Source organism: Aricia agestis, chromosome 11 (genome assembly GCF_905147365.1).
Source record: "Aricia agestis chromosome 11, ilAriAges1.1, whole genome shotgun sequence".
Lineage (NCBI taxonomy): Eukaryota > Metazoa > Arthropoda > Insecta > Lepidoptera > Lycaenidae > Aricia > Aricia agestis.
The window spans coordinates 6,299,254-6,323,946 of NC_056416.1; the positions used below are offsets into that span (position 1 = coordinate 6,299,254).

The 24,693-nt window shown below is 35.4% G+C and overlaps 1 protein-coding gene across 8 annotated transcripts in view; it reads left to right on the forward strand.

The window, feature by feature from the left end:
• The window catches only part of LOC121731598 (plasma membrane ascorbate-dependent reductase CYBRD1-like), an 88,159-nt gene extending 68,753 nt beyond the window's left edge, over positions 1-19,406 (forward strand). For 5 of the 8 annotated variants that reach the window (XM_042121099.1, XM_042121100.1, XM_042121106.1 and 2 more), the window contains 6 exons: positions 8,472-8,707; positions 11,627-11,829; positions 12,896-13,065; positions 13,468-13,503; positions 14,213-14,373; positions 14,533-15,073. In XM_042121099.1, coding sequence (XP_041977033.1) covers positions 8,472-8,707; positions 11,627-11,829; positions 12,896-13,065; positions 13,468-13,503; positions 14,213-14,366 — 799 coding nt within the window. In that variant the 3' untranslated portion in view covers positions 14,367-14,373; positions 14,533-15,073. Of the gene's footprint in view, positions 1-8,471; positions 8,708-11,626; positions 11,830-12,895; positions 13,066-13,467; positions 13,504-14,212; positions 14,374-14,532; positions 15,074-16,462 lie in introns of those variants that run through there. The other 3 variants (XM_042121101.1, XM_042121102.1, XM_042121103.1) reach the window with 3 other exon arrangements.
• Positions 19,407-24,693: the final 5,287 nt, after the last annotated feature.

A 24,693-nucleotide genomic window follows, 5' to 3' on the forward strand; every position in this document is an offset into this window, starting at 1 on the left:
AGGCCCAATCCCCTACCCTATTCCCTTCCCTACCCTCCCCTATTCCCTTCCCTACCCTCCCCTATTCCCTTCCCTACCCTCCCCTATTCCCTTCCCATCCCTACCCTCCCCTATTACCCTATTCCCTCTTAAAAAGGCCGGCAACGCACCTGCAGCTCTTCTGATGCTGCGAGTGTCCATGGGCGACGGAAGTTGCTTTCCATCAGGTGACCCGTTTGCTCGTTTGCCCCCTTATTTCATAAAAAAAAGAATAAATAATAGTTCTTAGTGCGGGAAAATGTACGATTTTTAGCGCAATCGATAGAGGCCACTAAATAATGTAATTTAAAAAATCGTTATTTTAAGCTGGTTAATGAAAAACACAATAACCAAAATGGTTACTTTTTGAAACAAACAACTTTCGTCCACAAAGAAGCAGCAATATCAGATAATGAACATAAAATACTTCCTCATACCAATCAAGAATTATATAATTCCCCTTCACCGACAATGGATTACTGCGTTTTATATCGTATTTCTATAGGTATAACGACTATTATTTGGTGCACTCATTTTGCTGCGCCTGGAAGAAATCAAGGACTCTAGACGATAATATGAAAGCTTCTGAGGCAAACGTTCCCAGTTCGAGATTTCTTCCAACGTTGTGAATAATTGCCCCACGGTTCAGGCGACTTTTAAAAATAGTATTTTTGAGGTTTATTGAAAAAATTAATATATTAAACTACATAGATGACGCCCGCAACTCCGATGCGCCAATTTGTTTAACGCGCGGGAACCGTACATTTTTCCGGGATCAAAAGTATCCTATGTCCTTTCCCGGGAATCAAGGTATCTCCATACCAAATTTCAGCAAAATCGGTTCAGCGGTTTAGGCGTGAAGAGGTAACAGACAGACATGTAAATGTAATCAATGTAAAATTTTAATGTAGGATATTATGTTTTGTTGCTTTTTATAGGCACAAATAATAGATATAGAGTAGACATAGCGAAGGAGATAAGCATCTATTTACGGAAGGAAAACGGTTCTCTGATGTTTTCATTTGCGCGCACTTCACAGGAAATATCTGTTTTTCATTTTTCTTTTTAAAATGCCTTACGGTTGAGGTTTTTCTGTGGCACTTATCAATGTTTTTGACAATGAAATTGATTCATAGGCAGTGACGGACTTACGAAAATTGGTGCTCTAGTTCATTGAAATGTTACAATTTTAGAACCGAATATTGCATTTAATAGAGGATGCAATTTTATTTTTGGGACATGTAGGGGGGTCAATAGAAGCTTAACCTCAAATTTGTGGGGTCGCTACCCTTGTCCCCCGGCCGCCATCTTGAAAAAGTGGTGACAACACTATTTTCGCGATATCTCGGAAACTATACGTCTTCCTATTCGAGTCTTGCCTCGAATCAAATATTGTCAACCTTTTCAAATATACATGTCTTTATTGTTAATTTGCATTTAAACTATGGATTAATTAATCATAGCATTGCCCAAATTTTACTGCACGAAAAGAACATACAAGAGGGGCTGATAAAAATTGCAAAAGTTATAAACTACTAAGTAAAAAAAGAAGTGTTTGGTTTTTTTTAATATTCCAAAAACCAAATTTTATTTGAGATAATCAAAATTTTAAAAAAGAACCTTAAAGAGCAGAAAATTTTCTTATAAAATCCTACATCCCGGACCAACAACCCCTACTTATGATTTTAATTGAGCGGCGAAAATAATGGTAAAAACGCGTAACTTTCGCGTGCATGGCCCCAATCTGCCACGTAAACTAAAAAGTTATTTTAACTAACTAAATTTTTTTTTTTAATGAAATAAGGGGGCAAACGAGCAAACGGGTCACCTGATGGAAAGCAACTTCCGTCGCCCATGGACACTCGCAGCATCAGAAGAGCTGCAGGTGCGTTGCCGGCCTTTTAAGAGGGAATAGGTAAGGGGAGGGTAGAGAAGGAAAGGGAATAGGGGAGGGTAGGGAAGGGAATAGGGTAGGGGATTGGGCCTCCGGTAAACTCACTCACTCGGCGAAACACAGCGCAAGCGCTGTTTCACGCCGGTTTTCTGTGAGAACGTGGTATTTCTCCGGTCGAGCCGGCCCACTCGTGCCGAAGCATGGCTCTCCCACGTATCGAAGGAATATATGAAGGAATAAAAAAAAAGGTACTAAGTAGACATATCAATAACAAAAATCAAATCAAAATTAAGTAGAAGAGTATGTTGAAAAATGTCTCATCCCATAAATGATGATGAAGCAAAGTTGTTGATTTTACTGGCACTAATTAATATAATTTTGTTGTAATAAACATTTATGTTTATACTTAGTGTTTAATTTTTCAAAAAATGCACTATAATTTTAATGAAAATGTTTGCAACCACTTCGACTTTCGACTTGCCTTAAAATGATATAAAATTATTTTTTTCTGGAATGCGAACCTTATTACCGACGCCTTAAACACATATTTGAATGGCCGTTTTGCGGCTTTGCTAGAAACCGTTGCCACGCATTTTACTTCACAAGTTATGGCTATACTGCTGCTAGACGGACTTACCTCAAACTGTAAGGGAAGTCCGTCTACACGCCGAGTTTTTAAAAAATAAAAAATACGGCAACTAAGATTATTTTTAGATCATAATAGGTCTAATTAATATATAGCCTACAATTTCCGATGACACAAGTTACTTTAAAAAGAGAATCTCAAGTCAATAAATTATGTTAAACTTTAATTTTAGAAAAGTATGCCGGACTTCGACACATTGACCTTAAACATATATTTGTAGGCAAAATAATTTGCAACAAATTATGATTCTACATTTTTTTTTATAAGACGTATAGTTTCCGAGATATCGCGAAAATAGTGTTGTCACCACTTCTTTTCAAGATGGCGGCCGGGGGACAAGGGTGGCGACCCCACAAACTTAAGGTTAAGCTTCTATTGACCCCCCTACATGTCCCAAAAATAATAAATGCAAAGCTGATGTAACATTTGAATGGACTAAACGGATTATGTCAATTCAATGTTATCTATCCGTTGAGTTTGACATAACGCGACCAAATTACCTACGTCTGCCATCTGCCTATGAATCAACTTCCCTGATAGTACATCTATACATATAATATATAGTACAATATAGGCAATTAAAACATAATCGACAGTATTACAAAATTAGTCTTAACTTTGTAAAACGTGACCCTAACAATACAGGCGAGAGATTACATAGGTCGTTAAGGCAGATCGGATTATACGGCTACATCGCTAATTAAAACTTAACAATTGGATAAGTGTCGTTAGAATTACAATTATTACGGTATTGAACCGATAATAATGTAATGCGAAGTGATAAAGTTGTATAAAATTGTATTGTAAGTGTTAACGTAGGCTCTATTTTAGAAATTGTAGATGAAAAATTTTAATGACACCGAATGCGTTTTTTAAATTTTGCTGTGACGGAATCTGAATCTGATTTTGAAGAAAACTACAAAGAGAAATATTGCTCAATTAAACAAGCCTATGCTCTTGATTGTCTAATAATGTTTAAAAATAATGCTTTGATTTTTTAAATACTATCATAATATTATGTGATATTATTATGTTTAAATAATGATATTTTGTAGTATTATAATAAATATATTTTTATCTTTATATATAAAACTCAAAGGTGACTGACTGACATGGTGATCTATCAACGCACAGCCCAAACCAGTGGACCGATCGGGCTGAAATTTGGCATGCAGTAGGTAAGAAAGGATTTTGATCAATTCCACCTCCAAGGGGTTAAAATAGGGAATGAAAGTTTGTATATAATAATACTTCTTAACGCGAGCGAAGCCGCGGGCAAAAGCTCGTAATGAATAAAATTGTATCGCAAAATAGAATTTAAGAGCACTATCATCAAAATATAAAAGCTGCAAAACTTTTCTACAATATGCGAGAATCTTTGTCTCGAGCTTTCGTCGGAGCTTTCCGTCAGATTCAATATTCAAGTCTCAGATTCAAGTACTATGTTTCTAATGGACATGGAATATATTCGTAACCTTCATAATATAAAATATCTTTAATAGTTATTTGTGGTGATTTGCGAAGTATTTTAGATTTTAAACGGTACCAGAGATAAAAATTTGAATACGGTAGATTCCTATATTTATTCAAAAGTATTTAAGAAAAATCAATGTAAAAAGTTCCGTAACTTATAAGTAATAGTTAAAAGTTACACCGTTCAACGATTTGCATATATATGTCGTAGGATGATTTGATAAATCCGTGTTTTCGCGAAATCCCTAGAATTTTCGCGAAAATTCGATTTATCAAATCATCCTACGATGTCGTAGGATGATTTGATAAATCGAATTTTCGCGAAAATTCTAGGGATTTCGCAAAAACACGGATTTATCAAATCATCCTACGACATATACAATATACATACAAAAAACTGATACAATTTATTTGTCTCAGACCTCAGTCCGTCTTGTACACAATCATTTATACCTCTACAAGAGTAACATTGATAGAGCCATTTTCTTAAGCTTTCTATGAACAAAAACAGAATCGCATCTCGGCATTTCCGCACCAACTAGGCCAGGAGTTCCATGGCCGTCGGGGTTATTGACCGATCCCCTTCCCCCCGCCACTCCGCCTCTCTCCCGTTCTTCACCGTACTCTCTCGTAACATAACTACCACTAGTTTGGGGAGTAGAAATATTTTGATGAATTCGTTTACGAAAGAACTATAAAGTTTTATGTTTATCTAATAGTGCTAACTGCTAGATCACAGAAATGGATCTAGTTGCTAGATGAAATATCTTATATATAAAATTCTCGTGTCACAATGTTCGTTCCCGTACTCCTCCGAAACGACTAGACCGATTCTCATGAAATTTTGTGAGCATATTGAGTAGGTCTGAGAATTGGCCAACATCTATTTTTCATACCCCTAAGTAATGAGGGTTGTTCACCCTTAATTTTTTTTTTTAATTTTTGGACAAAATTTTTTGTTTTTATTTTTTATAATGTGGCATTAAAAATATATATATAACCCTAAATTTTTACTTTTTTATCATAAACTGGCTATTTTTTATAGCCATTTTAGTAATTTAATCATTGTTTACTTAAAAATTATTTATATGGCAAAACAACGTTGCCGGGACAGCTAGTCTTATATATATATATATATATATAAAATTCTCGTGTCACAATGTTCGTTCCCGTACTCCTCCAAAACGGCTTGACCGATTCTCATGAAATTTTGTGAGCATATTGAGTAGGTCTGAGAATCGGCCAACATCTATTTTTCATACCAAAAATTATTTATATGGCAAAACAATGTTTGCCGGGACAGCTAGTTTTCTTCTATGAAACATTATTGCTAAGCACAAATTAGCAATTCGAATGCAAGAAACTTTCACTCAAAAGTTTTAATGGCTTTTTTTCATGATTAAGGTTTTTAAATACATAATTAGATGTTAAAGCCTCTACGAAAAAGTAAAGTCTTTCACGCTGAAACGGATTAAGGGATTGGGAATTTATGGATGTTTGGCAAAGGGATAGTTTGTAGCGTTAGCAGTTAGCACGTAGATTTTAATCTGGAAAAAAATAAGTTTTTCACTTTTCACGCGATTTTACGTGAACAAAATTGCGTGTAACATCTATAGTTCAAATGGCGAATCGTGGCACAAAACTTAATAATATTATATAATTGGCCAAGTGCGAGGCAGACTCGCGCACGAAGGGTTCCGTACCGTCATAGAGTAAAAATTGGTCAAAATATGTATGGGAGCATAATATTATTTAATTTATTTTATTTGTAGTATTTGTTGTTATAGCGGCAACAGAAATATATAACCTGTGAAAATTTAAACTCTCTAGCTATTACCGTTCTTGAGTTACAGCCTGGAGACAGACGGACAGACATCGAAGTCTCAGCAATAGGGTCCCGTTTTTATCCTTTGGGTACGGAACCATAAAAATATCAAAAGGTGTATTATTGTGCATGTTTATTTTAATTGTTGTGCTTGGGCAACCATACGGACATTTAAAAATCTTGTCCCGGGCACTACAGTATTTGAGGAGTGGTTACTTCGCTCTGAAAATACTGTATATATCACCCACTACGGATGCAAAGCTATACTACGGGACATAAGCTATTTTTTGCGGAAAAATGTACGGTTTTCGTGAAATTCCTAAATTACGCGGGCGAAGCCGCGCGGAACAGCTAGTGGAATATGAAACGATTTGTATATGGGTCAGAGTCAGTTTCGATTTCTAGAAATCATAATTGATCTATTAGTTTTATGACTTCTGCGAAATTCGATCAGTGCTAAATTACTGCTCGTATCAAATAGCTGTTCGGAAGCTTATGAATAAATATTAAGGATGGACAGACAAACAACATAAGTATCGTTTCGTTGTTCGTGTAAAGTGTTAATTTATCCCGGGAAATGGTGCATTTTTCAATTATTGTAACTAACGTAATCCCGACTACAAAGTCTACAAACTAAATAAAAAGGGATATTGTCGTAGTTAGCATCAGTAAATGTTTTGTTTGAATTCATCTCGCGTGGGCACTGTTTGAGTTCTGACTCTTTGTCGATGAATTAGCAGTACCGAAATTCGAAGACCGAGAATCGAACATTGACTGGTACTTCGTTAGTCGTTACATTGTGTTAGATATAGGTCTACCAGAATCTGATGGCAGATTTCCAAAAAATGTTCTTGATCATAGATCATTTTTTTATATTTGCATGTTTCACACACAGAATAAGCCGCTGTAAGGAAAAAAAGGATGAAAATGTTTTATTCCAATTACCCCGGTATTGCTAGAGTCAATTTATTTTCTCACTTTTTGCCAACAGATTCTGGTAGACCTATAGTTTTGACAGAAATACTTAATAGAAATAAAAATACGTGTGGCACTTGGGGACTGCCGTGGTAAAGCTATTTCATAATTCATAGACATTTTTAACTACTTAATATGCAATCATAATTCGCATACGTCGCACGCACACAAACACCGTACCGAAGTCTGTACCGGGCGGAGTGGGGTGTGTTAGGTATTTTCGTTACGGAATATCTTGATTCAGTCGCCGCGCTCAAAACACGCGATAAAAGCTATGCAATAGCTTAGAAATCGCATCGCATCGGGTATAATATATAGCCACTGAATAAATGATTAAATGTAATTATTTACGACATCACATTAGAAACCCCAACAATAACAGTATGTCTCCACTGTTTAATGAATGTTATGAAAAAATCGCATCAAAATCCGTTGCGTAGTTTTAAAGATTAAAGGAAACAAAGGGACATGAGGGAAAAAAAAACGACTTTGTTTTATAATAACTATGTTACATAGATGATGAATAAGCGCCATATCTAATGTCAGATGCGTCGAGACTCGAGTAGAATTATTATTCAATAGATTTTTATGCCGTTTCTATGGCAATTATCCAACGTTTGACTAAGTGCCCTGATTTATCTAATCTTTCCCCTGAATACTCAATCACTTTGGGGAGAGTGGGCCCATGTGTAGTGGGATGCATCGTCCCATGACCAGCATCCTGTTGGCGTGTCTCCCCTCGATACTTGACACCCTCCTCTTACCTACTTATTATAAAAGTGACCCTTAAGTCATTACCGTTAAGGTTCTTTCGGAGGTATAATTCTGAACTTGATACACTTTTTTCAAGCAGATTATCTAGTTTTTTTTCACACGGTCTGCCTACGCAAGAAAATCGAAAGTATATACGCCTACGTCTACATGGCGAACATTCGCCTACGCAACTACAATAAAAACCTTCCGGTTTCCGCCTCTGCATTTTAATGTCCGAGAGATCTAATAAAATTATGTAACCAGCTTTGTTTTCTATCAGCCATCGCTATCCCGTATCAACAGTAAATAGAGAAAGATGAATGAATCATTTGCAAGAATTGCAACACACACATAAGTATTTTGAAGACTTTGTGTCTTCTAAATATGAACGTCTTTAAGCAATCCATACCAGTTTACCATCGTCGAATTATAACATGCTACAACAGTCTGCAACGTTGTGTAAAAATATTTCTAAGGTTAAAGTTGAGTTAACAGCAAAACGCGCTGCATTTTTAACCGACTTCCAAAAAGGAGGAGGTTATATGTTCGGCTGTGGATATTTTTTTATAAGCAGAGCTGCGAAGTACTATCGGAAAAGTTGATTCCTAGACAGACGGGGGACCTACTTACGTAGTTTGGTCGCGTTACGTCAAGCCCAGCCGACTGATCACAATACCTCGATCGTGGGCATCGCAGACACAATAGATTTTCAATTGCTATGCGACAGCCGGGTGCCGCTTGGGGATTGATGGGTTAAAATTAAATTCACATGATCCGATCAAATGACGTTGGTCCGTCAACTGCCTAGGAATCAATTTCCTCGATGGTACAAAACCTACCCCAGCAACTGAACTTCAACTTGGACTAACACATACCTTTGTCAACAGACAACGAAGCCGCTCCTACGAGTCGGACGAGCATGAGCGCGGCGCGTGCGAGTGGTGCGAGTATGCCCTCGTCATCACCCTGGCCACCATCCTGCTCATCGGAGTGTCAGCTCTCACCGTCTTCTGGATGTTCTTCTACCGGGAGGGCTACGGCTGGGCTGATGATATCCCGGAGAAGCAGTTCAACCTCCATCCTACGCTTATGGTCGCCGGGTTTATCACGTTCAGCGGTTTCTGTAAGTAGACTTTAAATGTAGCCTATTTCAATAATTTTGCCGCCTAGCCTATATCAAAAAGAAGCCTATCAAAGTAATTTAAAGCTGATGGTAAACCTATAGAATTTGGTCGTTTTGTCATTATAGTGGGTACATAACATCACAACTTGACTTGACTGGGTCGACCAAGTAATTCCTTTGATTGTATTCACAGATGATTTAGGTATAGGCATAAAATTACGTAGGAGCCTTCGAAATTTTGGCGGTTTATCAAGGGAAACAAAAAAATCAAGGATAACTTGCACAAAACCCGACCAAATAACGTAAGTAAGTCCGCCATATCTGCATCTGAACCAATTTCCGATGAAAACTAGCGTTCCTATATAATATTAACCTACCCAAATGTATTGGAACTTTTAGTTCTGATGAATGGCCAAAACTTGAAATAAAGCTAGTTGTAGTCAAGACATTAATATCTGCGGAATAAACAGAAGTTTTCAGGTAGGAGCGGGAGATAAAATAAATTAAAGCACCACTATGAGGTCGCTGTCCCACATTTCAGCCTCTCTATTGTTGAAAACTTTCGCATTATATCGTTAAATGAAAAGGATTTTTAAAGCAACCGCTTTTGTGTGGAACAAGCGTTCTTCGTATCTCCGCACATATTTCTAGCTACGTTTCGTTCAAATTTTAAAGTTACGCGAACCACTTGCTGGTAAAAATGCTCTGTGTGAGTGCCTACCGAGAAATCCGGGTGTTGACAGTATGTTTAAAATTTCAAAATAATTATTAAATTTTATAGATTTATTGATAAAAACTCTAAAACAATACAAATAACGAAAAAATAATTATTGATTTATTTTATTTTACATTGAAAAAAATTGGATTTTTTAACTGTAAGTCACGTGATTGGAAACGCTAATCTGAAGCAGTGACGTCATCGTTCAGTGTCAAACAAAATTGACAGTTGTTAGGTTAAACACTTTAACTCAATTTTGCCAGAGCTTTTGCTCTGTCTACGCTTGTTTTGTTTCATGAATTTCATCACGTGACCATAATGTCGCGTTTTTGTGATATATTTTGAAATCAGTAGGTATTTAAAATAATTTTTTACTCATTATAGGGCATAATAATGAATAAAATATTAATTTACAGGTATTATTGTAAACAACTGAAGCGCTTAAAACTATTTTTAAAAAGTTGTCAACTCCCGTATTGCAGAGGAAACTAGAGAAAATATCTTGAAAACTTGTACAATTTTTCTGCATCAATTTTATAAATTCTTAAGTCTTAACTACGAATGTATAACTAGCACATCCGATAAATGAAATCTATTCAGTAATTACCACCTCTATCGTGGGTATCGCAGACACAATAGATTTTCAATTGTACGTGGGAGAGCCATGCTTCGGCACGAATGGGCCGGCTCGACCGGAGAAATACCACGTTCTCACAGAAAACCGGCGTGAAACAGCGCTTGCGCTGTGTTTCGCGAGGCCTAATTCCCTTCCCTACCCTCACCTATTCCCTTCCCACCCCTACCCTCCCCTATTACCCTATTCCCTCTTAAAAGGCCGGCAACGTACCTGCAGCTCTTCTGATGCTGCGAGTGTCCATGGGCGACGGAAGTTGCTTTCCATCAGGTGACCCGTTTGCTCCCTTATTTCATTAAAAAAAATTGTTATGCGGCAGCCAGCTGCCGCTTTGGGATTGATGGGTTAATAAGCATAACTAAAAATAAACCTTCTTACTTAATTTACATTTTATATTCTGCGCATGTTCTGGAATGTTGCTGGGTATAGTGGGATGATCGTCAGCCCAAGACTTCTCAAAGGTTGCGCGTAGCATACTGTTCCAGGGACCTATTTTCCCTTAAACTCCCTAACTTTTTTTTTTTTTTATTAAATAAGGGGGCAAACGAGCAAACGGGTCACCTGATGGAAAGCAACTTCCGTCGCCCATGGACACTCGCAGCATCAGAAGAGCTGCAAGTGCGTTGCCGGCCTTTTAAGAGGGAATAGGTTAATATAGTAAGGAAGGGAAGGGAATAGGGGAGGGAAGAGAGGAGAATAGGGTAGGGGATTGGGCCTCCGGTAAACTCACTCACTCGACGAAACGCAGCGCAAGTGCTGTTTCACGCCGGTTTTCTGTGAGAACGTGGTATTTTGTATATAACTTGTACCTTCCATCTTCAACATCTTTCAAAATCCAAGGTATTCGTATCCATTATAATTTATAACTATAACATTACTGGTGAGACATGTTCAATACTTAAGGAGAGTACTCTGTACTCGATTCTCATTATAATTATTATACGTAATAAAATTAGGTAAGTACTTAATTTTTTTTTTTCGAATTTCCCTTTAAATAAATTAATCATGGACACTGATTAAATTACGCGGCTAGGCAAGTAGGCATACTATGCGGCCGGCGCGGCGTGCGCCACCAAAGAAACACCGCGCCGCTACCCTTCCCGCAGGCGGTGTTATTATTTAACTTTAAGCTACAATTTACTCAGTGATCAATTATTGATGCACAATATTATTTTTTTATATTATTTTTCTTCTTCTAATATTAAGTATAGCCAAATATCACGTTCTCAAGTATTGAACATGTCTCACCAGTCACGCAGTATAGAGGTTAGGTGTAACAAAAATAAGTGATAATACTAAAGTACTTACATACTTATTAAGTACTTATTAACTTTTTTTTGTACGGAAAAATTCATCATGCACGGGCGCTTGCCCATACAAATCACAAAAATTTTGCTCTGTCAGCGCTGCTTCTTTCGAGCTCTGTATAGGGGGTATACACATCCTAAAGTATTATCACTTAGTTTTTTCACACCTGTATAATATAATTTATACTCCACAACCCACCGTTGGATACCTAGGCTTGCTGCTTGCACCATGTTTGACCTTGTAACTTTTACACTTCCAGCCGTGCTCCTATACCGCATCTGCCGTTGCTTCCGGCGCATCTACGTGAAGCTCCTCCATGCTATCTTCCACGCGCTGGCCTTCCCCTGCATCGTGATCGGCTTCCTGGCCGTCCTGGACTTCCACAACAAGAAGGGCATCAACAACTTCTACTCGCTGCACAGCTGGATCGGATTCGTCGCTATGGGACTGTTTGGACTACAGGTAAGATCGCTCTTGGTGTACCTAATGCTTAATAGTTATGTGGACTGTAAATGACTGCAAGTTCTAAAGGCAGATCGCTACTAGACTGGACTGTTTATATTACATTAGATTAATTCAAAAGTAATAGTCGGGTAATATTATGTGTGGTGTCAATAGGTATTAGAGTAGTACCTACTAGTCAGATATTTTTAAAGATTTTATTCAAGTTTTGTAAGGCACAATTACGAAGAGAAAATTGGCTTTAGGCATTTAAAAGTTATCGATCACGATTTTCTTGTTCGAGAGCACGTAGCCTAAAATTAAATCAAGATAACCAGCCGTTAACCGGCGTTCAAACTCCCGTTAAATCGCCCAATGCCCGATCACCGAGATTAATCACTTTATTAACCCTACAATGCACACGACCTCGTCAATTTTTATTAACTTTACTTTAATTATAGCTTAGGTTGTTTATACTAAGAATAATATTATATTTATGCAAGTTTAAGCGAGCTAACTTTAAGGTTTGAAAATCTTGGTAGGTTCTAAAAAAGTCAGAAATTTCTCATGTCGGTGTGCCGACTAAAGTTAACTAATCAACAGCCATTTAGTTGATATTAGTTTTGACTTATGTCTTGGTTTTGGACTCGTATGTCCATTAACAAACACCTTTTTTTAATGTTATATCTTTAATCCTTAAATCTTTAAATGAGCAATTCTTGTATAAATATTCGGAATCTTGGAATCGGCTCCAACGATTTTCATGAAATTTAGTATATAGGGGGTTTCGGGGACGATAAATCGATCTAGCTAGGAATCATTTTTAGAAAATGTCATTTTATTCGTTCTTTCATCGAATACCGAGCAAAGCTCGGTCAAATAGTATAACATAATATTATGATCTCTTTTCAAAAAGTTTACAAACCGGTCATAAGTACAAAGGATCACAAGTAATTTCAAAGTCCCAAAAGATACTCTACATCACGCCTATCAGTTATCACTTATCACTTAGGTATTATAGGAATATTTCCATTTAGTCTTTGACACTTTCAATTTAGTTACTCATACAATTCCTTACCCTTTCCAGTACGCCGTCGGTTTCTTCAGTTTCCTCCTGCTGTTGATTTGCAACAAGGGTACCGCTGGGTTCCGCGCCTCCTTGGTGCCCGTCCACGCCGCCTTTGGTATCCTGACCTTCGTACTTGGCGTCTGCGCCTGCCTCACCGGACTCACCGAGAAGGCTCTCTTCACACTTGGGTACGTATCATACTCTGATATAGTGAGACACCAAGAAAAAGGGGGTATAAATTACCCCCATTCAGTTATTGGCATTTTGAGGGTTATAAAGATTTGTCGTTTAAATCTGAGTTACGGCTAGAAAATTGCATTAGAATGTTGCAATAGAAGAGCAGAAGCGATATTTTCGTGTGTGAGTGAAATGTAAATATACATAACTTATAGAGACACAGAATAGGCCCTTAAGTATTATCACTTAGATTTGCAACAACCTGTACAAGCGCACCTTTTTATATAGCATATTTAACCCTTAAATGCCAATAGCTGGATAGATGTAAACCCTATAACAATTGAAAGAGCAACTAGATAGCAATATTTTGAAAGCACTACACAATAGCACTCATAGATTATTTTTGAATTCAGTAACTCTACAATCGGAGAGTTCCAAACAGAGAACAGGTACCCATATGAAATTATTAGTAGTTTGTTTCATTTCACATCCATGCCCATTATTCGTTGAGTGTAATTATTTCTGTCGAATGTTCTACGTTTTATGTTTCATATTCAAAATAATTTCAGCATAGAGACTGTAGACAATAACGTAAATGGCCGCAAAAATAATAATTTACTATCAAATACGTTACTTTTTAAATTTCTTTCGAATAAAAATTTCAGATATTATGATCGGGGATTTTCACAATTCCCGGACTCATTCGGAAACATACCGTGTTGTTGTTCATCAACACATAATCGCGTTATATTTCCGAATTCGAGCCGAACAGGTTTTATGAAATAAGCCGACTGGTTTACAGTCTCTATGGTTCTTGTTTGTGATTGTCGCATGGCTGTGTTTTTCTGTACCGTACAATCGCATTTTAGTAGATTGTTATGCACATAGAGAATGTTGCAGTTTGTCGCGCGATTATTAGTAAATATATAGCCATCATGTTGCGTTATCGCTTAACTTAAAACAAATACTACCTATTGTTTTTCGTAGCTGTAGCTTGGATAATGTTGCTAATAGGCACCGATTTGGTTCCCTTCTGATTTTAATGTAGTTGGGACATTCAAGAAGTTGTAATTCGACAACATACGCTAGATGGCGTTGTATTTACTTTGAATCGCGCTGCGCTTTTTGCCCGTTGCTTGTACGTGTGTCATTCCACAGAGTTGACCGGTACAGCGGTCTGCCAGACGAGGGGGTGATCATCAACGCCATCGGAGTCACCATTATTGCCATACTAGCCGTCACCATGTACATTCTCTCTAGAGACAAGTTCCGAGTTAAACCACGTGACATGAGAGTGTCGGTTAACTTGTAAACAATATTTGTACCATCGAAAAAATTTATTCATAGGCAGTTAACAGACCTACGTCGTTTAGTTGAGTTATGTCAATTCAAAATTTAAGTCTTGATCTGTCGGCTGGATTTGACATAACGCCACCAACTTACGCAGGTCCGCCAACTACATATGAATCAACTTCTCAGTATATCATTTTATATTTCGAATCTTGAATTTAGAATAACGACTGTTCTCGAGAGTTAGGTTAATCTCTAATTTGTGGTCTAATCTGAAATGTCATGTTGAAAAGGGTCGACGAATTAAAAATTTCTTTAGATCCTTACAATTTTTACATATATACCTATTTTAAACAGCCCTTTTTACGTTTATCACCATCATATTTTTCATCCACGTAAATGTACTGAAATATAAATTTAGTTGGTGACAAGATATTTTGTATACAATAAAAGTTTTTTGATAGAGTTACAAGAATTTAAGCCATAAAGGTTTATACAAGTTCTAATCAAAACAGAACCACAAATTATACTTTAGCTATTTATAAATATAAATTACTTTAGTTATATTTATGTACAAATATTCGAGGCATAGAATAATCGAAAAGATCGGTCTGTATCAGACTAAAAAAAATATAGACGTTACTCTAGTATAATTTAGCATTTAGATAAAATCATTTATTGGTTATTTTACATACGAATGTTTGTTGCATATTAATAAATTATAATTAATAATCACGATTTTTATTTTTATTTCATAATATGCATGTCTTACGTAACTAACATAGTATTAAGGCTTTCTAATGTTTAGAACTTGCACTAATCATCCAACAGATTTTGCGTGTCACATGCTATTACATAATCTGCTTTTTCATCTATCATGTTTTATTAGTCGTTGTAGGTAATCAACACTATTATGCATGTAGTAGGTAGTTGCAAGATGGTAATAACAGAGCTATATAGGTTGGGTTGCACCAGAGGCGTGGTTAAAGTTAAGTTATGGTTATAGTTAAGGCTAAATTTAACTTTAACCTTAACTTTGACCGGAGAAATTGACAGATGACAGCTGGTCCAACAAGGTTATAAATGAACGTGGGCGGGGGCGCTGCTGGTAAAGGAGAACTGTCAAAAATGGCGTGTTTGTATGATGACAGCGTTAGTTCCTTTTTTCGCCACGTGCATTTAAAACCTTGTCGAGCTCTATGGTTATGATTAAATATGGCGTCTTTATGGCGTCCATTTTTAACTTTAACCAAAGATTTGACATTTTGCATTGTAGTTAAAGTTACAGTTATAGTTAAAGTTAGTTGGTGCAAACCAACTTTAGTATTTACTTGTCCATCAGGATTTTGGATGAGTGTTTAACCGTTAAAATTCTAGAATCAAGGGACTAGAGTCTACACTATAATAATTGTTGTCTCTCTTACTAATAAACTATTTACACAGCAATAACTAAACAAATAACTAAAAACACAATCATACTTAACTAACGTATACTAGTTTAAAAATGTATCAAAATAACCATATTGGTTTATACTTTATACCAGGGGTCACCAATTAGTTTCGCTCGGGGTCCATTTTAAGAAATGAAATGACCTTCGCTTTTCATCATCATTTACAATTATATTATCAATAAGAAAAGTGACCATTTTTGTAGCTAATTGTTATCTCTCTGATGTTTGGAGCGAAATTGGTACAAGCTATTAAATCCTGGAGGTCGAGACCGAAATTTATTTTAAGGAAGTTCATCTTCGAAAACGCTTGGTCCGCACGCCATGGGTCGGCGGTCCAGATGCGGACCGCGGTTCGCCATTTGGTGACCCCTGCTTTATACGATATTACACTAACACTTCCTAAAGATGCTTTCACACGTACACTTTACGAACGCAGCGTAAAACATCCCAAAAAATTTACAGTTGCTTATAAATTCTATTTTTTTCTTGCTGCTGTAATATAAAACTAAAGCTTCATATTTGATTCGCAATTAGTATACACACCTATCTTTCAATCAGACTATAATTTGGCTTAAAACATAAGTTACCTTTATTATTTAATATAATTTGCTGTAATTTGCCATTTATTAATTTATGCTTCTTCTTACTAACCTGGGGCATGGTACAGGAGCGACACTTACGCGTCGTGGTCACCCGAAGGCATCGTGATCAACGCCATCGGCATGAGCATCGTGGCCGTGGCCATCGTGGTCCTGTACACGGTCCGCGGGACCGGCGGCTACCGCCTGCGCAAGGTCGCGCAGAACCCAAGCTAAGCTGCTAGTGTGTTAGGCGGCTTTTAATCTGTGTTACATTTGTAGAGATACCTACAATACATAAGGTCTGGTCGCAAGCTCGTAGAATTGCTTCGTTGTTTTTTCGCTATTACACGTTGCGATAAGTCAACAAAGAAATTATTCGTGCCCTAGGAACGGCCCTTAACAACGCACAATAGTGCTAAAAATCTCTAGTTTTTGGTACCTTTTCAGGTATCAGAGCTTTTAATAACAACGCACAAATAAATTGGGAGACAGATTAATACCTAAATATCTACTTGTAAAACGTAACACAGAATAAAAGTTGTCCGTTTCGCGAACGATCAACACCAATTTTATAAAATTATTTACCACTTAATATTTCTCAATACTTTCACAATAATTTATTTATTGTCACTAGAATGTGTTCGATACTATAGGTTTTAAAGCATTTATATTTCTTCAAATTTTTAATATATGAGTCAATAATGTTTATGTCTAGGAGCGTTTTTGCATTACGCAATGCGATATCGCAGCGTTAAAACACATACCTAGCAATGAGAAGGAAGGGTGATTTTGTATGTCGAACAAAATAATAGTTATTGCAAAAAAGGCCAAATATATAAGTACAAGCGTTTTCGGTCTATCGCATTGCGTAATGTGGAAAGGCTTCAAGCATGTTATGCTGCGGCATTATTTAGCTCAATTTTGCTACGTATCAGTAAGTGTTGTAAGCTATCCCGGCGAACGCGCCCTGCGGTTGTGCATTTTCCTTTATGTATACCTAGTGACCATGATATTCCGTCTTTGATGATGTAAATAAAGCAACATCTCGAACTCACCACCAGTTCTATACCAATAGGTTTAACCGAATCAACGAAATTAACCTTTTCGACGTCCCTGTAATCGCTGTTCTGTGGTAAATTAATATACATAGGTTAAAAGGCCCGTGTACATAGAATATTTCTGATCATTTTCTACTAATATTAAGTAAGGGACAACTGACAACTCAATTTACTATAGAATTTACAATAATTATACATGTATGCAATTTACGATTGTTAAAACGCAGCATTCTGCGTCTGCGTGCGAAGTACCCTGTGTGCACGGGCTTTTAGTTGTTATTTTAACGTGTAGCGAAATGTAATCTTTAATTCAACTTAAAATCGGTATAAAAATAAACCAAGTCAAAATTTTTAATCTTATTTTAGGTATATCAAATGTAAGTTTAAAACAGTGGCCATATTTAAGCTACAAAATAAATTGGGTACGTAGAGTTGATAGTTGTGGTAATAACAACAAATAAAAAGATTTCTATTAAAAAATTAACCTAATAATAATTTTCTTACCTAAAATTTTGTAGCTCTTTCAAAGTTTTTCAGACGCAAAATAATTCGTATGTATTCAGCGTATGAGGCCAAAACATGCACAACTGTATCAACTCTACCTACTGTTGAAGTTTTATGTTAATTTGTAGTACGTAGTGTTAAGTTTACTTATAACGTGTATATAAAGTAATTATTGTATGTGCGAGTGTTCGATAGCAGTAGTTTGTGGGATATGTAGTATAGTTAACAGTTAACACGTTACCTGCGACTGTCGCGAGACAAGTTATTCTGTCTTTAACCCCCAATGCCTGTTTTCACCAATCACCTCCTCACTTAAGTTAAGTGTCTCCTAGCGGCCATTAAAGGTATGAATCTTTTAAGATTTCACCAACATTTGTTGGTCACAAAATGTCCTCGATTTAAGGACCCTATAAGGACACATTGAAGTTGGTAAAATATTTTAATCTTAAGAGATACACGACTCTAAAGGACCGTAATGACACTAATTATCGTTAGGGGGCAGTTGGTGAAAATGGGCACTACATTTTGAACCAGGGGGTTGAATACGGAACCCGACTTTTAACAATTTACATGCGAGTACTGTATCTACTCCGTTTAAAAATCTAAGTAGTTTTTACTCTTATATAAATTTTTATCGAACCATTTTAATAATAGATCGTGGATTAGTGTCGACTTTATTTACGATAGTATTTATACAAGGTTTAGACGACGCTTTACATCTACAGAACGTGTTCAACATCGTTGCCAAATTCGATTATCTTGTGGTAATGTAAGGTAGGAGGCGCGCTGCAATAAGACTTTAGGCCAAATTACCTGTAACATTTTAAAATTTTTGAGGTTATAACAACCACAGATAAAAAAATCTCTGGTGTTAAAAAGGTTCCAAATTTAAAAATATATTTTTTATGTTATTGGAATTTCGTTCCAGTGTTTATTCAACCATTTCACCAAAACGTCTCGCAGCGCGACTTCTACAGGTGTAGTGTATTTTAAATTTTAATATAGAATAATGCTCAATGTATTTATACGAGGGTACCCAATATTGTATTATTTTCCTTGTGTAGACAATGAGTGAGTTTTATATTGATTAGATGAATGTTATTTATATTCCATTTTTGTAAAAATCTTACATTCCAGTGAGTTTATGGAATTTTCTAAATTATTTTACACGCATCCGAAGACTGTAAGACGATATCAAACAAAGCGGATCGCAATAGTTTTATTCCAGAAAGTACATATACAATTTTAAATATTCCAGGTTTTGAGAATCCCTAAAATTTGGGGCCAAGTTTTATACAAAATATTTTTCACAGATTTTAGACGACCGTTAGTTCCGTGCTTGAGTTTTTGATGACTAATACATAAAACGAGATCAACTTTAGTCATTGAAGATTTGTCATAGAGTAGTCACTGCACTAAATAGTACCTAGGTATTTTAGTTGAGATACATACACAAATCCAACCTTTAGCACATTGGAACATTGAACAAGACAAGAATTTGTCACAAACGATACAAGACAAAATTAATTGGTTAAAGGTTGTTGGTGGAAATTCATGATATGATTCATAAAATCAATGTGTAGATACCTAATACATGATAATATCCATAGAATACTATTGTTAATTCTGGAAACTTGTCATAGATAAAACTCATTTAATTACACATTTGTCGAGTGATTGTCTTCAGTTCGTGTTCCGAAACTAAATCCAGTATTCCCGTACGACAAGTACCTGTTTTGAATATTTGTAGTCGATGTAATCAGTTGTATTGATCACATGTAATTATTGAATAATTTCTTATATTCCGTTGGTTAGTGTATTGGTTATTATGAATTTTATCACTGTTTACATATTTTAAATATTTATACGCATTAATATTGGTACATTAAATACATGTATTAAATACGATGTTTTTTTTTATTTCAAGCCCCTGACACAAAAAATGTGATACAAAAAAATATCGCTTTTTAAAGGTTAATATAATTATTCTTCAAACACGCCTTTGTCATTAAAGTTTAAATTCTGATTATTTATTAAATTGGGCAACAAAGTTCCATAATTACAGTCTGTCAAGAAAGTGAAGAAATTAAAAAGTGGCAACATCGTAGTGACATCCCTTTTTTCTTAGATTGATTTGAAAGGGATGACACTACGATGTTGCCACTTTTTAATTTCTTCACTTTCTTGACAGACTATACCTACCTAATTTACCGAAATATTATCTTAATAATAATTACAATAGGAGCTTGCGCATCCACAAAGGAATAAAAGGTTGAGCACAAAAATACACCAGCGTAATTTAAATTCAATATTTATTTGTAAGTTTTGACATCGAAATCATATAACATGCTTTAGTTTACGTTCACCAAGACATATCACTATACTAAATTATTATATTCGAATGGAAGACACTAAAAACTTATAAAAAAAACATAAATATAAAAAAAAAACACACTTATAATATATTTTTTAAGTGAAAACCGAGATTTACGTTCAAATAGGGCTATCTATATGTATATGCCACGTATTTAATTTTAACAAAAAGATAGACAATAACAATTAACAATAGTTTAAGTAAAGTACTTACACCTAAACTTTGAATACCTTTTTTTCTACTTTTAGCGCTTCCATTGGAATAAATAACTTTACAATTTGATTAATAGAGACAATATGAAGAAACGACTTTAATTTTAACATTTTCTATATAATATTTCAAATCTGTAAGCTCTCCTCTTGTGTTCGAAAGTGAAAAAGAAATTACAATACTGAACACATTGCAAACACCCAAATAGTTTTGGCATAATTTGAGCTTGAATAAAATTTTATTTACAATAATTTTGGTCAATCATACTTTTAATTTCAATATCGAAAAAAATGTGCCGATAGATGGCTCTAACTTGTAACAATAAATTATTATAGAGAGCACGAACGAAATACCCAAACAAAGGACACTTCTGTACCTAACACACACACACCACCACAATATTTCATTCGGAATTTCGTTTTATACAAATTTTGATTCGAAATTACGATTAGGGCCTTGATTCTCACACCTCGAATGTTTTTTCATTTGCTGTTCGACTGAAATAGCCTATGATCGATATAGCACACGAGATAGTAGAATCGGAACCACTGCTTTCCGATTTCAATAAACGACTTTATTTCTTAAGCTCGGCTTATCTTGAGTTTATCAATTCGCTAACCCTTTTGATTGGCCCACATCAAATAGTCAACCAATCCACTACGCTGTTGAAAAGATAAACTCCAGTCACAGACATAGATCAAGAATCAAGATAGACCGCATGCCATATCCACTTCGCGTGCCATATCGCGTTCCCAAACGACGAGCAATCCTCGTCTTTCTAAAGCGTTCTTTAGTCTGCTATCGGAATCGGACGTCTAGAATGCCTAAATGCCTAATTGTGCTGTATTAAGCTTAAGAAATTAGAATAGAAAAGTTGGCCTAGATAATGTTTCACGTTTCTTATCACACATTTCTTATCGGTACGTCACAGTAGGTAGGAAAAAAGTGGCGCGCTCGTTTTCATATAAATGAAGGGACATGCGCTATCTATCTTGATCCATATCTGTGATGTGACTCCAGTCAAAGAACATCAGAAACATTAACCTACGAAATTCCGAACCACTGGGCTAAACTCTTTGACTAGCAACATACAGAGAAAACCTGATTACATCTAAATATATTATTTAGGCCTTACTCTAACTCGATCAAAATACTTCATTTGAATACACATACATAAATATATCTGTGAAGGTAATTGACAGAATTAAGCGGAGAGTAAATTCTTTGGTGTGAATGGCACTGATGTAGGACTCGTGTGGTAATATCTAATCCAGGGGTTCCCAAATTTTTTTAAGCCTGCGGCGCAGTTACACGTCACAATATTTTGTCACGGCGTCCTACTCACCCTAGCTATTAGAAAAAGAGACATAAGTAAACATCTATAATGATTATATTTAGGTTAAGCAGGTAAATTTATGATTTAATCATCTACCTGCTTCGCATAAATAATATTATTATTTTATTTTATAATATTCGTGGTTTTGGATTGGGATGGAGGGTCGACTTACGGCGCCCCTCTTGCCTTTCCACGGCGGACCAGGGCGCCGCGGCGCACAGTTTGGGAACACCTGATCTAATCCATACTAATGCTATAAATGAGAAAGTGTGTCTGTCTATATGCTACCTCCTGACGCCCAAACCACTGAACCAATTTTGTTGATACTTGGTATGCAGATAACTTTGAGTCGCGGGAAAGGACATAGGACAGTTTTTATCTCGCAAAATGTACGGTTCCAGCGCGATAAACTAATTTCGGCGCAGCGGAGTTGCGGGCGTCATCTAGTATCTAACAATCCAAATTATTCGTAAATTGGTCTATCTTTCCTTGTTTCTTTCACAGGAGAAAATTTTGCACTGCAACCGTCTTGTGAAAGATAATAGAAGCGACGGGTCAATGTACGAATCTTTGTGTTCCGCGACCAGGCTGACGAGAAATGGCTCGTGCGCTACTTATAGTAAATGAAGAAGAATCATTAAGAATATATTAGTTTTTTTTTAATCTTGGACCTAAAATATCTAAACCAGTGTTTTAAAGCAGGAACGGACGTTCCATTGTGATTTGTATTAACCTTAATATTTGATTTACTCTGGTAACTACTGATAATAATCAGGAAATAATAGCATTTTGATTTTTGATACTACTAAGTACGACAATAAAGTATGTAAAATATACTTCCTTCTACCGAGGTATTTGTGACTTAGAATTTATGGATCAGTTAATAGATATTATGATATATTGATAATATATTGATAGCGCGCGAGTTGAATGCAGTTGGGGCCTGAGACGAAGGGCGGGGGCAAACCCTCCGCGAACCGCACCCCGCGTCTCGTCTGTGCGGAACTTGACAGCTATCATTCTTGCAGTGTGTTATCGCGTTATTTGTTAAAACAAAAAATATTTTTAATACAAAAAATTGTTGATAAACTAAATAAAATAAATAATAAATCTGTAACTTGAATATTGTTGAAAATATAAAAGATTTTCAACAATATTCAAGTTACAGCCGCGTGTAATTGTTGTTTATAATAATGACTGAATGTACTGACTGAATGTCCATCAAGTTTTAATAAAAAAAATAACATTTTTTTATTTGATTTTGAATTAATGAAAAGTGTGATAACAACTTTCTTGTTTTTTTTTCCGAAAATTATAATGTTAATTTTCGGAAAAAAAAATTATAACTACAAGCGTATTTGACATGTATCGACATATCGGCATTATTAATTCTAATTAGGTTACATCACTACCGCATTTCTGAGCTCCGCTTTCAACTCGCGCGTTATCTGTACTAAAGATGAATAGGTATCATCGAAGTTCCATGTGATAATCTAAAGGGCCCTCTCCACTTTGAACTATGATGATTGATAAGTGATAACCAATATTGTGATGCGGACTTTAAAATGCTTAATCGACATCAATGATAGGCAATTATAGCCCAATAATAAGTCCGTTCTCAATCGTTTGCATTGCTTCATCATGGTCCAACATAGAGGGGCTGTATTTAAATAATGATTATGATCTCATAATAGGTACACACTATGATGAAAATAACAGGGATTTTAAGTGCACTATACAACCAATAATATTGGTAAAAATTCTATACATAAAACTTATTACAAATAAGTACTTCAACCAATAGAAACATCTTCAACTTTCAAACATACATATTCATAGTATATTTTAATAGCAACACATCTATAAAATTTTTACACATCCCACACAAAGCCATATACTTAATACACAATAATAGGTATAAGTAATAACACATAACTAAAAGTCACGTGATAAAAAAATACTCAACCGTAGATCCATAGTTGTCTATCTCTTTTTCACGCGCACGAAAATATTGGTATCTTGCTCATATAAATGCGTGGAAACGAGAAGCCAATATTTTTCGCATACGAGTGAAAGAGACAGCCATAGCATCAATGAACGAATTTCTTACTGTCCTGCGTTTCGGAAGTAACTAAATACATACATAACCACCAACCAGTAAAAAATACACACAACTTAAATATCATCCACCGGAATGACAATTAAATGCAGTTTTGTGCGAATTATAAATATTAGCACATAATATTTAGGACATTATAAGACAAGCCTTATGTTATAACTTATAAGCAACTGAAAGATACCATGTTCGGATAAATGTCTAATTATCACACCTTTTAGCTTTTTATGTTACGTATATTTAAGATAGATTACGATATACTTTGTGGTATTGTTATAATATTGAGACATAAATTCTTACTAAATTTATTTATTCGAACTACTTTGTTAGAATAATAATTGAAAAGTTACTATTTTTATAATATCTTTAAATAACATCTGATAAATTAGTATACATTTAAAAATTTTAATAATATTCTGTTAATTTTGCTTCAATATGATTCAATATTATGGAATCATTTATTTCTACATCGATTTTACTTCAAATAATTTTATTTACTATAAATAATGATCTTGATATTTGAATTTAAATATAACATGTCAATTTAACGTATTGATTTGATTTTAAATATTTATAATAATATAGTAACAGTTTATGTATAATTTAGAAACAACATTCTTCTTCTTTCTTTTAGAAATAAGCAGTTTCTTTGTGTCGTCTTTCCATGTTAATTGTATGTTTATGTTTTTCTTATGTACAATAAAGAGTTAAATAAAAAT